This window comes from Astatotilapia calliptera, chromosome 3, assembly GCF_964374335.1.
Source record: "Astatotilapia calliptera chromosome 3, fAstCal68.1, whole genome shotgun sequence".
NCBI classification, from domain to species: Eukaryota; Metazoa; Chordata; class Actinopteri; order Cichliformes; family Cichlidae; genus Astatotilapia; species Astatotilapia calliptera.
The window spans coordinates 49,637,925-49,651,538 of NC_137424.1; the positions used below are offsets into that span (position 1 = coordinate 49,637,925).

Here is a 13,614-nt window from a genome sequence, read left to right on the forward strand (position 1 = left end):
TTCATCTGAACAATAAACTGGACTGGACTCATAATTCAGATGCTCTCTACAGGAAAGGGCAGAGCAGGCTGTACCTGCTGCAGAGACTCAGGTCTTTTGGAGTGAAGGACCCGCTGCTGAAGACCTTCTATGACTCTGTTGTGGCCTCAGCCATGTTTTACGGTGTGGTCTGCTGGGACGGCAGCATCTCTGCCGGGGACAAGAAGAGACTGAACAGGCTGATCTGGAGGGCCAGCTCTGTTCTAGGATGCCCTCTGGACCCAGTGGAGGTGGTGAGTGAGAGGAGAATGGTGGCTAAGCTGTCATCCCTGTTGGACAACATCTTCCACCCCATGCAGGAGACTCTGACAGCATTGAGCAGCTCCTTCAGTGGCAGGCTGCGGCACCCACGGTGTGGGACGGAGAGATTTCGCAGGTCTTTCCTTCTATCTGCTGTCAGACTCCACAACAAAGACTTCAACCGATCAAACACACATCTACACATGTGCAATAACACTAAGTGCAATATTCTTTTCTGGCATTGTTGTATTATACTCAGTTGTATATAGCATTTGTATTCTATTTTATTCTATTGTATAAAGTATTTTATTGTATTCTATTGTGTACAGTTGTGTACAGTATCTTATTCTTATTCTATTCCAGTGTTTTTCTAATTTTTGCTATGTAACTTTGCATTGTCCACTTTCTGCTGTAACAAAACAAATTTCCCACGTGTGGGACTAATAAAGGTTGTCTAATCTTAAAAAAAAGTGGGGGAATATTTTGATAGTGTTTTTTGCACTCCGCACAATAGATAAGTTTTCTGTGCTCCATTTTCTAATTCTAACTTTAGAATTTGTCTAAACTCTGCGTTGGGATAAAAAGTTAAAAGAACACAGCAGACTCTCAGGGATTCACATTTATTTCAGCTTAAATACATCACAATAATCCAAATTTTTACAATAATGACAAGAAATTATATATACTCAGTGTCTTACATGCACATGATATACTGATGTTAATATACTATTGTGGTACTATGATCTACGTGCTACCAACTAAAACAGACATGCACCTCTGAACTCATAAGACCATGTGACGTGTCCCTGATCTTAAACCAAAGATCCAAACAAAGTTGGATTCATAAAGTTCTTTTAAATCAGGCCTTGAGCTATAATATAAGTTATACCATATTAATAAATTACCAAAGAATGAGTAGTGTAAAAACGTAGGCAGGATTCATGCAGTGCTATCCACCGTAGTGATCGTGTATAGGTTCATCTTACAGTTCCTAAACCATCACTAATGTGTCGTTGTCAGATAACTGTGGACTTATCAGTGGAAGTTTTATCCTCATTTACATACATTTGTCCTACTTTAGCAGACACAAGTGGATGGTTCAGATGAACCCTCGCTTGGATCTTTAGCTCTTTTTAAAAACCTCTTTATAGATATCATCAGGAAGATTAGGAGACATTAGCAAACCTCGTGGTTAACTTATAGATTTTGACTGGAATAAATAAATAAATAAATATATCCAAACACCTTGCAGGAGCTAAGCTTGGGCTTGCAGTCTGTACCAGGACAATATTCAGGGTGTTCGCTTTACACTTGGGAGAAGAATATTTTCTCCTGTTCTTGGTCTTTTGTTTGCATTTACAGATTACAACTTATCCAGACAATGAATGTGGATGCTCTCGAGGTTTTAAAAAGGATCCTCCGAGTCTCTCGCTCAACGTGCTGAAGTGTCTACAGTGATCCCAGCCTCGATCGGGCAGATAACCAGCTGGGCCATGTTCTTCCCGTTGTCATGTATGCAGGGGTTAAAGTACGGATACAGCGGCTCAGTGAAAGTGAGCCCGCTGTAAGTATAAATGTGAGTCTTTGCCTCTGTGTTATAGAAGGACACCGAGCTTTCTTCATAGTCCAGGAATATACCGACTTTCTGAGGAATTTCTTTAAGGTGAAGAGTGACGGCGGGCCCAGCGCAGGCATACAGGCTACCACCGTTACGTCGGCATATCGCCCAGTAACCGTTATCAGGGCGAACTGTGATGGCGCCCTTCCTGTTGATGGACTCCCGGGCCACCCCAAGATCCCAGTCTGTTTTATCCCCAACCTGAAACACAAAGAAGGACAAAATGATGCTAAACTGCAGAGCAGAGCTTCATTTCTTTAGGTTGCTTTTTAAATGATAATAAATTTTTACTGAGAGTAAACACAGCAGATATAAAATCAGAAGTGAACATCCTGTAGCCACCAGGGGGCGTAAAGAGTTTTATGTTCCTGCTTGTTTAGATCATATACATTATACAGTCATAGTCACAGGTTGTGTCGTTGTGTTCATGTGTAATTTTCTTTGGTGTATTTTAATCCAAATCTTACTCTAAATAAAGCTGTTGTGTTCCACTTTGGATAATATTCACACTGATCACGACTATAAGCTGTTTAGCAGTTATTTATTTTATCCTTTTATCCTACCTGAACCACCCAGTAACGTTTCCCAGATGTGAAGCTTTGTTTTCCCAGCACGGCGACGCAGGAGTCGAACCTGCGGGGGTCGTCAGGTAGCAGGGTCCTCCACTGCTGGTAGCTCATGCTCACCTGTGGATTGCCACGATCACATTCATACAACAACTACTGATGCCGTACTTGTCGTTATTTTGCATCTGCCTGACTTCTGATCCACTAGTTTCCGTCATTATAGTTCCTGCATAATATTTGTCGTCCATCAGCTGTTGTCTGTAATTCACAGACTCTAATTTCACAGACAAGAAATGCAATTTCCCAATAATAGCTGTTTTAATAAGTGTTTTCCCAATAATATTACAGGGCTAAACTGAACTGGTGTGTATAACTAACTAAGAAAATGACTTTACACTTAATTATACAAACAGCTGCACATGTATCAACACTTTGTTGGATCATTTTTTACAGCAGGACAAGACTTTGTTTAACTCCGAGCTCTTGTTAAGGTGTTACAGTCAGGAATCATGCAGCTGATAATTACAGCTCACCTTTTTATTATCCGGGGACAGGACCACCCAGCCAGCAGCAGTAGCAGGATCCAGAGTTACATCCACTGGAGACAGAAACAGAAAAAAACACATAAAAAGATTTGCTATTTCAGATTTATTCAAATTTTCAGGATTAAAGAAATAATATGAAAAAATAACCCTGTTGTTTTGAAGCATATTATTACTGAAGTCACCTTTTTTGGAAACAGAGTATCTGTATTCTGAGTCATGTACATGTATAAAGATTATTTGAATCAGTGTGATGAGCCACTTTCTTTCTACTGACATCAGTAAGAGTCTTTATTAGATATGATGGTGACAAATTTTCAGTCTTGTGTAATCCATATAACGTAATCACAATATAAATATCATATCCATACACATACCTGCATATTTATTCATCTTGTTTACCTCTGCAAAAGATCAGAAAAGAAACTGTGTCATTTTAGTGTCATTAAACATTAACGTAGAACAATTAAAATATTCACTAATATTTTAGCGAATGTTACGAGATTTATTTTTGCACCCTAAGTGTATCACTAAAGTTAGTTATGTGCAGACTTATAGTGTAAAATATGATATAAATATATATGCAATGCAAAAAGTGGCAGGATTATAATAAAACCAAAGGAACCGGTGATGCAAAGAAAGTCTTGTGTTCTAAAATCAGAGACTATAATGTCATGTCATCATAAGGATTACAGACCCTCTGCACACAGCTTCCTCTCCAGTTCTTGGCAGATGTCGACCAGTTTGGAGAAATTTCTCCTCACAGTCCGTGCGTAGCTCTCCGATTGGACTCTGACGTCAGTCCAGTGCTTGACGGACATCGGAGCGTCCAGATGTAAAAAGTTCTAAAACAGCATCAGTGACAGAAAAGAGCACAAATAAATGATTTCACTAACAAGCAGACAGGCCGGTTTGTATTCATATCATATTACAATCGCTTTAGATGCTTTAAACTTGCTTGGCTGTGCAGAAATATTAAACATAAATACTGATTCTGACCTGCTGGAGCTGAACTGGGTTCTCAGTGTGCTCCAGGAGGTGCAGCTCACTGCATCTCTTCTGCAGCTCATTGATCTCCTGGCTGATCTCCTTGAGAAGCTCCTCTGCTCTCTTCTCAGCCACCTCCTGCTTCCGTTCGATCTCCTCGATGAGCAAAGCCTGGTTTCTCTCAATGGCACTTACCATCATTGTGGCATTCTGAATGCTGGCCTGTATCTCTCTTTCTTTATTTCTCTGCAGATATGAAAAGAGTTTAATTAATATGTGAAATATGTTAAAATGCACCACCTTTGTACTTTGCTACCCCTTCTTCAATGAAATGCAAAACAAATTAAACTTAGGGTAAAGCTGCTTATGTACGATGATTCTTATTAATATGCCCATAATTTAACACATTTCCCCCAAAAAGAAGACATAACTTCACAAAGAAGATGATCTCAGTGAGACCAGCCTGCAGTCCTCTGATAACAGTTGATCTATTGTCCCAACCCACCTCCAGCCCTGCTTTTCCATGTCTCTTTATGTATAATGAAGGTTTATTATATCAATAAAAACAACTAATAAAAGATCACAAGAGCTCTTAAAACAGAGCCACGCTGCCATATATGAATTACTAAAGATGGAAAAATACTTTGACTGAAGTAATCCTGACTTTAGAAGATATGCAAGGATTTTAGCTTTTGAGTTTCTATAGTTACTCTGCCCTGTAATCAGAGTCTGTTGTGCACAAGGTTACTTACACTCTGCATGGATATTATAGCAGAATAAACTGCAAATAAAAGCCAAAAGTGGATTCCAGGCTTGAAAAGTGAGGCTAATGCATTTTTTAAAATGACCAGCAGGGGGAGTCTCCTCTGTCTTTTAAATACAGTCTACATGAAGCAGAACAACACTGCTGTTTTTCTTCTGGTGTGAGCTTCTACAAACAAATTGGTTGAAGTTTTGTTTCTTAGAGAGCAAACAGGCCGAGAAATGTTCATGTCTGTAAATGATTAAAAAGCAATGCTCACTTTGCTCAGCTCCATTGACTGTTTGATCTCCTCGGTCTTTCTGATTCGGATCTGGATCATGTGTTGATACTGCTCTTGGGTCTTCTTTATCCGAGTCTGCAGAGGCTGAAGTTGAAAACATGTATTTTACATCTTGGATTATCTGGAGTTCCTTACAAGATAATCCATGAGCATCGTTACATTTAACCACTCTTTCTCCCACCTTGATCTCTCCTCCAGACCTGGATGGCGGTAGTGGAATGATGGGTCTCTTTGGTTTGAATCTTTCAGTGATTTCTTTTAAGGTCCAATTCACCCTGAGTTCGGGGCGACTTCTGAAGGATTCTTTGCACAGCGGACAATCTGACTTTTGCGCCACATCCCAATAACGTTTGATGCACTCCAGGCAGAAATTGTGTCCACACGGGATAGAGACAGGGTTTTTGAAGCTGTACAAACAGATGCTGCACTGAAATTGCTCTTCAGACAATGTGGAGGCCATGTTTCTGACAGAGAAATAACATTTTGTTACCCACACATGTTGAAATTCTTCTGTACACTATGGGATTTAAACTCTTTAGGTCAGATTGTAAAGATGCAGGTTTATAAATCTAAGTTTAAAAAAAAAACTAAATGGCAAAGCAAGAAGACTAAAGGATATTTTTAAACATAAGATCAAAGTAAAGCGTCCAGTGTGCCCTTTTCACTTATATTTCACAGAACAGGGCAAAACACATGAAAGCTCATCATGCTGTAGTGCAGAGAAAAGTGGACAGATTTATTTCAGATGCTTCTAAGACAACAACTATGTTTAAGTTCAATCTGCAGACTGCAAATATACAAGGGTTCACAAACAGAGTCTGAAGGTCCTAGTGGCAACATATTGTTACATTTTTATGAATCTAATGGATTTACCAGTAAAGAGATCAAAAAATGGGCTGTGAAAGAGGCAATAGAAGGAGAAAATCTCAGACTTTTCATTGACTGAATTATTGACTACAATAATTTTCTTTCAAATTTAAAATCAAAGAAATGCTCATTATTTCAGCGTAGATTAACTAAATTAAAAGAAAGAAATTTTGAGACAATGGGTAAAATTCAAATGAAAACAATATAAAGAGAAATTGTTTCTGAACCTTTTCTTACAATTTCATCACTATATTAACTATTTTACTCACTTACTTTAATTTTTTCCCAATAAATCAGCCCTGAGCTCTTTATTAATGCATTTTATTTAGCCACTGCTCTCCCCTTACTGAGTTCTCTCTAACACTCAAACTCCAGTCAACGTGTTAAAAATGTAAAAGTAGTCGTAGTTGTTGCTCTATTTTAAAGATTGAAACCTGAGATTACATCCACAATACACACACCTACATTTTACACATCATCTCTGAGATATCCACTTTTACTATTTCTGTGCCTCTAATTAAAAATATTGCCGTCAATATTTGGATCAAAAGTCAGTCTATCTTGAAGAAAAGGCAGCTGATGTCTTGTTTCATGTATTTTTATTCTCTATGCTATCTGCTTGGTATAAATAATCACTTACTTGTTTAGGTCATGCAGGCAGATGGTCCTTGCAAGATGTGAAGAATGAATATCAACAAAAACACACTTGTCTCTCTATAAAATAAAACATGGTACAAAGTTCCTCCCACAGTGGAGTTTCCCAACGAGTTATACCGGTTATTCTTGTTCTGCCTGTTAGCTTTTCCTGGTATTTACTCTACATTTTAATTGCTGTTCGCTGTTGCAAATGGTTTTGTATGCAGTTATCAATTTAACTACAGATTAAATCCAAGCAATTAATAAATACAGGCTGGGAATGACAACAACGTGCACTTTGGTGCAGAAATAATCTACCTTCCTACACAGATGCCGGTTAAAATGTACAAATAGAACTAGAACAATGGAAATACAAATAGTATAAATGAATAAATGGAGACAAAAATTAAAGTGTTAAATAGATTTGTGTGCAAAAGAGCTATGAGCTTAATATGCTGGTTTAATATGTAAGATGACCTTATGTGCAAAAATTATTATGTTACCTTGGGAAGAGGGATGATTGTTGTGGTCTTGAAGCATGTGGGGATGGTACTCTGGCTGAGGGAGAGGTTGAAGACGGGAGTGAGAACATCAGCCAACAACTAGCACATGCTTTAAGGATCCGTCCTGTCTGGTCCTGCTGCCTCAATACATTGAGGTCATCTAGCAGACTGCCTGCAGAGCTGATGGTGCTGATGTACCCGGTCACATATTCAGCATAGTCCTGTATATTGACAGAGCAGATCTCCTGTGTGGCTGCAGTTTGAAACAAATCCCAGTCTGTTTGGGCAACACAGTCCTGTAGGATGCTCTCAGACTCTGGGGTCCACAGTTTAACAGGTGTGATGACAGGGTTCGATTGTTTCAGTTTCTGTCTGTAAGCCGGGTACATGAACAGAGAGATGTAGTCAGACTGTCCAAAGTGGGGCTGTGGTGCAGCCCTGTATGCACCGGGTATGTTGCTGTAGACGTGACCCAGGGTGTTAAGTAATGTTGCTGCGAGATGCCACAAATCGTAAAATCTTTCATCGTTAAGTTTGTAGTCATTTTAAATCTGTAAACAGAGTAATTCATTCGAGGAAGCTCTGTGTCACAGAGGCCTTGATGAACACACCCATGGTTGTTTGGATGAATCATTCCCAGGTCAGAGCTGGATTTTTCTAATCCATCCTATGTGACACATAGCCAGCTAAAAATATGCAGCAATGCTTTTCAGGTCATTTACAGTAACTGCATTAGTGGCATATCGGTATAAACACACCCAAATAAAGACAATAAACACCATCAGCAGCCAGCACACAGACTGGCTCCCTGATACCAGCATCTGTTAAAGCTTCAATTATTCCTAGTTTATGTAGAAGAAGAAATGAGGTGCTACAGCTCCTGCTTCTGTTAGAAATATCACTGTTCCTACTCTGCTCTGTTTTGTTTCACTGGTTCACACTCATACTGTGTCATGACTCATTCAGGTTCCCGCTGGACGCGTCCTGTTTAACCTTTCAGCTGAATGCCACACCAAACTCACGTGTTTCACACTTCCAGTACAATAAGTATTAATTCTATTGTTCTTGCTTGTTCTCTGCACGAGCGTTGCCAATATGCACGTGTGTAAACCTGGTACACTGTCACAGCATTGCACTTTGAACTAGGAAGTCATTTTTACAATGACAATTTTGGTTTCCAGTAATCTTCTAAAACAGTTTCCCCAAAAGAGATGACAGGTGAAACTGCTAGTGTAAAACTTCCTGGTATTTTTTGTTATTCAGCTCTTCACGTGCTATCTATAAATATACTGAACAGTGCTGTGGGTATGAAGACTGGTAAAGAGGACCAGCTCTGTCTTGGCCAGTCCCCTAGACTCCAAAGAGGAGGATGTTAGCCAAGCAAAGGTTTATTATGGACAACACTGCAAACCCCCTGCATGATACTGCGGAGGCCCTGAGCAGCTCCTACAGCAACAGACTCTTCCTGGCACTGTGTAGGAGACAGGTTCTTTATTCCTGCCTGTCTGGTTAGGCTCCCCCTACGCTCACCAGACAAAACATGACAGACATGCTTACCAAATCCTTGATGAGAAGGAAGAATGAGGCTTTGGGAATTTAGGCCACGTAGTGAAAAGATTGAAAAACACAAGGATTAGCTCATGTGGACGTCAAAGTTCACTTCCAGTTGGATGACACAGTTTTATTTGTTTGAGCTATTAGCATTAATTTTTCAGTTTTTAGTGAAGTTTTATTTGGCTTAGTTGACTTACTTCCCTTACAACTACCAGAAAAAAAAATCACAGTTTGGTGTTAAAGTACTTCCTGGTACTCTGAAAGGCCTAAAGTGAAACTCCACACGTGTTCCCCTGATCCCCAACACAGCTGTCAGGAACAATGACAGAATGATAAATCATCTTGTAAACGTTTTCTCACGTGGCTGTTACGCCCATGTTTTTAGCCTTGCTAACTGTTCCTGTTGTGCTGCTCACAAATATGCAAGCCTTATTTACGTGTAACACACTTAAATATAAAGTCTGGAATTCTCGGGATTCAACACACTAACAAACTATTTCTTTGTTGATTTTCAAAGCAGACTAACCTGACATAACAAACAATATCTCTATTCTGGAAGTAAGGAGCACAACCTGCCTGTTTTGTTAAGAAAGCTATTATGATAACTCCAAATATTCCAGTCTCAACTAGTTTGGGTCAAGTTAATGCTTGATATGACTTCAAACACTGAGGCGTCCTCCCTAACTGATGTGAAAAGCACCTGATAAAATACAGAACAGATTTTTGCGTTAAATTTAAAAAGTCTTTGTAAAAGTGATGTCCGTGAAACCAGTTCAAACCTGCTTCCTGTCAACATTATGTCAGTGTGATTGTGTAAAAGGAAGCAACGATTCAATATTAATAACTATAAATGACTAAAAAAGGAAACCCAGAATGGACAAAAAAATTGCAAGTAGATAAAAAGGGATTTTAAATGATTAAAGCAACTGACATGGAAAAAGAGACACAACAAAGTACTTTCATTATTATTATACATATTGGTTACGCTCATCAAAGAAAAAACACAAGAAAAACAAAGGCAAACACTCTTCCATCACTTTGGACGCCAGTATTTGTCCCAAAATGAACAATGTTGGACTCTGTGGATAAAAGGCAGTAGACAGAATTTAGAAAACAAGAAAGAGCTAAAACATTGTATTTTCTTCTTTCTAATCAAAACCATAAATTAGATCAGCGGACTCAAATGTTACTGAACCTCTTTATATAGCACATTTACAACAACAACCGTTGACCAAGGTGCTGTACAATTAAGACAATTAAAAGAAATAAAAACATATGACAAGAGTTAAGAAAAATAATCATAAAATTAGAAGATTTGAGTGAGAAATAAGATAAATAAAAGTAATACAAACTCATTCTGATTTAAAAGCCAAGGAATAAAAGATACAGCAAATGAACAACAATCAACTACGTATTCTTACTAGGTGACGTCAACATTTTTTAATGAGTGAATGACTCATTTAAAAATGAGTGAATGAGTCACAGCTCATTGTTTGGTGACTTAACAAAAATAAAAACACATTCCTCTGAAGATGGTCAGGTACAAGTACTGAAAGTGAAGAAGCATGAATGAAGAAACAGCCAAGAAACAACCAAAAACAACAACATTTATTTTTCACTTCCCGTTTTACACTTTCAAGTAAAAGATCCATGCAGGATCATTCCCCTTCCTGCTGACATGTAAGAACTGAAGTCTCTCTCACAGGTTGAGACAGTGGTTCCCTAACTTTTTTTGCTAACCCCCCTTTGTTTTAAAAGAAAAATGTTCACGCCCCCCCCCCCCCCCCCCACCACCACCACCACCGAAACACCCCCGCACAAACACATCCTCCAACCACACACACCCATATTTTGTTTTCAAACTCCATTGCCGTTTATTTCACACCTCAAACATTTAGTAAACAATTAACCAAATAGACGTAAACTGCAATAAATTACAGGTAGTAAAAAAATAAATTACTAACTCTTTTACGATACGTCAGGGGTCGGCAACCCTGGGCACGCGTGCCACAGCTGGCACGCAAAGGGTTAACTGATGGCACGACCATAGCTGGAGAAGTTCAGTAACATTTGAGTCCGGCCCACCATCGATGGTGATTTTCCGTTGTTATGGGTAATGAGTTTTTTTTTCTTTTAGTAACGGTATAAACAATGAAAGCTGGTGGATTGGCCAGATGCTGGCAGATGTGTAAAGATTAGTCAGTTGTTTGGTGGTGGCTATGGCGGAGCTTCCACAGAGGTCAGCAGGTGGATGAAGGAAAGAGAAGGGAAGGAGGAGAGACCCGAGGCGGCCGCCGGTGTTCCAGATTAACTGGCATCGCAGATTATTTGGCGTTGGTCGAACAGATGTGTGGTAGACTTGCTTTTCTGGAGCAGCTACTGACAAAACAGCAAATAAACATCAAATGTGTCATCTGTGACATTTGTGAGGTTACCGCAACCACACTCTGTCAGTCCTGTTGCTGTTGAACAACCAAATGTTTAAAAATGTCGCGAGTTTACCTGGTGATATCCTCATGCAGGAGGCGATCGCGAAAAAAGGTTTCTGCGGAAGGTGGTACCACACTGTGTGTGTGGATGTCCCCTGTACAGAAGGCAAATATAAATGTTGTGCATGCTAAAATAAACAGAAACAAATGATCCCTGTTGTCATTGCTTAATGATTGGTTTTAGTCTTGACAATTAACGTTGCTGGCATTGCATCTTTCAATATGTTTGTGGGTGGATTTGAATGCACCAGGGTAAGTGCATCCACTCAGACTCTACTCAATGTGGTCATAGAAACAGGTGCATATGTGTCACAAGTTAATTTAGTAGTAGGCAGGCTTTGGCACTTGGCCACAGGTGGCAGTAGTGGACTGACCTCCATTTGAGACTGCTCCAGCTGCTATGTGATAGTCAGTAGATCTGCTACAAATTGCAGATCATATGCAAATTTTGGAAATTACATTACAATATTCCTAACATAGCTTTAAAACCAAGAAATTCTAACTCTCCCCCGCACTCAAAAACAGATGACACACCAACTGACACACCTGATGTCACGGGCTGCGATGGCAGACAGGACGGAGGGCCGGAACCAACCCCCAAATGACCAAATAGTTCATCTCAAAAGTCCCAGAGGCTCAACCGCGACTCCAGCGGAGGCACAAAACAGTTCAATAACCCCCCAAAACTGTGGCGTGAGAAAACCAGTTCAGGCGGCCAGTAACTATAACACAAGAGTTCAGGTGGCCTACCTCGGGTCCCGTGACAGCAACGGAATACTTCAGGCACCCTGCCACGGGTCCGGTGGCGGCAGCGTCGCAACAGCTCCGGCGGGCGGCCACGGGTCCGGTGGCAGCAATGTGACAGCTCCGGTGGCCGACCGCGGGCCCGGTGGCGACGGCATTGCAGCTCCGGCGGCCGGCCACGGGTCCGGTGGCGGCAGTGTGACAGCTCCGGCGGCCGGCCACGGGTCCGGTGGCGGCGCTGCTCCTCCGGCGGCCTGCCACGGGTCCAGTGACAACGTCGCTGCTCCTCCGGCGGCCTGCCACGGGTCCGGTGACAACGTCGCTGCTCCTCCGGCGGCCTGCCACGGGTCCAGTGACAACGTCGCTGCTCCTCCGGCGGCCTGCCACGGGTCCGGTGACAACGTCGCTGCTCCTCCGGCGGACTGCCACGGGTCCGGTGGCAACGTCGCTGCTCCGGTGAGCAACAGCGAGGTGTGGCACACGGTCTATGACGCGCTGGTCGCTGACGTTGACGCACTGGACGTGGATTGCGTGGAGGGCACGCTAGACGTGGAGGTCCCTCCGGCTCGCCGACCTCCTCCGCTGGTGGCTCGCCAACCTCCTCAGCTGGTGGCTCGCCAAGCACCGGCTCCCGCTTGCTGAGCACCGGCTCCCGCTCGCTGAGCACCGGCTCCCGCTCGCTGAGCTCCGGCTCCCGTTCGCTGAGCTCCTGCTCGGGCAGCGCGAGCTCCTCCGGCTCGCTGAGCTCCGGCTCCCGCTCACTGAGCTCCTGCTCGGGCAGCGCGAGTTCCTCCGGCTCGCTGAGCTCCGGCTCCTGCTCGCTTATCTCCAGCTCCGGCTCGCTGAGCTCCGGCTCCTGCTCGCTGAGCTCCTGCTCGGGAAGCGCGAGCTCCTCCTGCGGCTCCCGCTCGCTGAGCTCCTGCTCGGGCAGCGCGAGCTCCTCCTGCGGCTCCCGCTCGCTGAGCTCCTGCTCGGGCAGCGCAAGCTCCTCCTGCGGCTCCCACTCGCTGTGCTCCTGCTCAGGCAGCGCGAGCTCCTCCGGCTCGCTGAGCTCCGGCTCCCGCTCGCTGAGCTCCTGCTCGGGCAGCGCGAGTTCCTCCGGCTCGCTGAGCTCCGGCTCCTGCTCGCTTATCTCCGGCTCCGGCTCGCTGAGCTCCGGCTCCGGCTCGCTGAGCTCCGGCTCCGGCTCGCTGAGCTCCGGCTCGGGGAGCGCGAACTCCTCCAGCTCGCTGAGCTCCGGCTCCTGCTCGCTGAGCTCCTGCTCGGGCAGCGCGAGTTCCTCCGGCTCGCTGAGCTCCGGCTCCTGCTCGCTTATCTCCAGCTCCGGCTCGCTGAGCTCCGGCTCCTGCTCGCTGAGCTCCTGCTCGGGCAGCGCGAGTTCCTCCGGCTCGCTGAGCTCCGGCTCCGGCTCGCTGAGCTCCTGCTCGGGCAGCGCGAGTTCCTCCGGCTCGCTGAGCTCCGGCTCCTGCTCGCTTATCTCCAGCTCTGGCTCGCTGAGCTCCGGCTCCGGCTCGCTGAGCTCCTGCTCGGGCAGCGCGAGTTCCTCCGGCTCGCTGAGCTCCGGCTCCTGCTCGCTTATCTCCAGCTCTGGCTCGCTGAGCTCCGGCTCCGGCTCCCGCTCGCTGAGCTCCTGCTCGGGCAGCGCGAGTTCCTCCGGCTCGCTGAGCTCCGGCTCCTGCTCGCTTATCTCCAGCTCCGGCTCGCTGAGCTCCGGATCCTGCTCGCTGAGCTCCTGCTCGGGCAGCATGAGCTCCTCCTGCGGCTCCCGCTCGCTGAGCTCCTGCTC

At 43.8% G+C, this 13,614-nt stretch overlaps 1 protein-coding gene across 1 annotated transcript; it reads right to left on the bottom strand.

Annotated features, from left to right (window-relative positions):
* Positions 1-874: 874 nt before the first annotated feature.
* LOC113019110 (nuclear factor 7, ovary-like) lies at positions 875-6,574 on the bottom strand. Its single transcript, XM_080291705.1, has 9 exons — positions 6,543-6,574; positions 5,205-5,499; positions 5,015-5,119; positions 4,005-4,238; positions 3,703-3,850; positions 3,383-3,409; positions 2,997-3,061; positions 2,461-2,583; positions 875-2,098 (listed from the first exon to the last, which is right to left on the bottom strand). Exons 2-9 carry the CDS (start codon positions 5,493-5,495, stop codon positions 1,712-1,714), a joined length of 1,380 nt encoding a protein of 459 aa, XP_080147831.1. The 5' UTR covers positions 5,496-5,499; positions 6,543-6,574; the 3' UTR covers positions 875-1,711.
* Between the last annotated feature and the right edge of the window lie 7,040 nt (positions 6,575-13,614).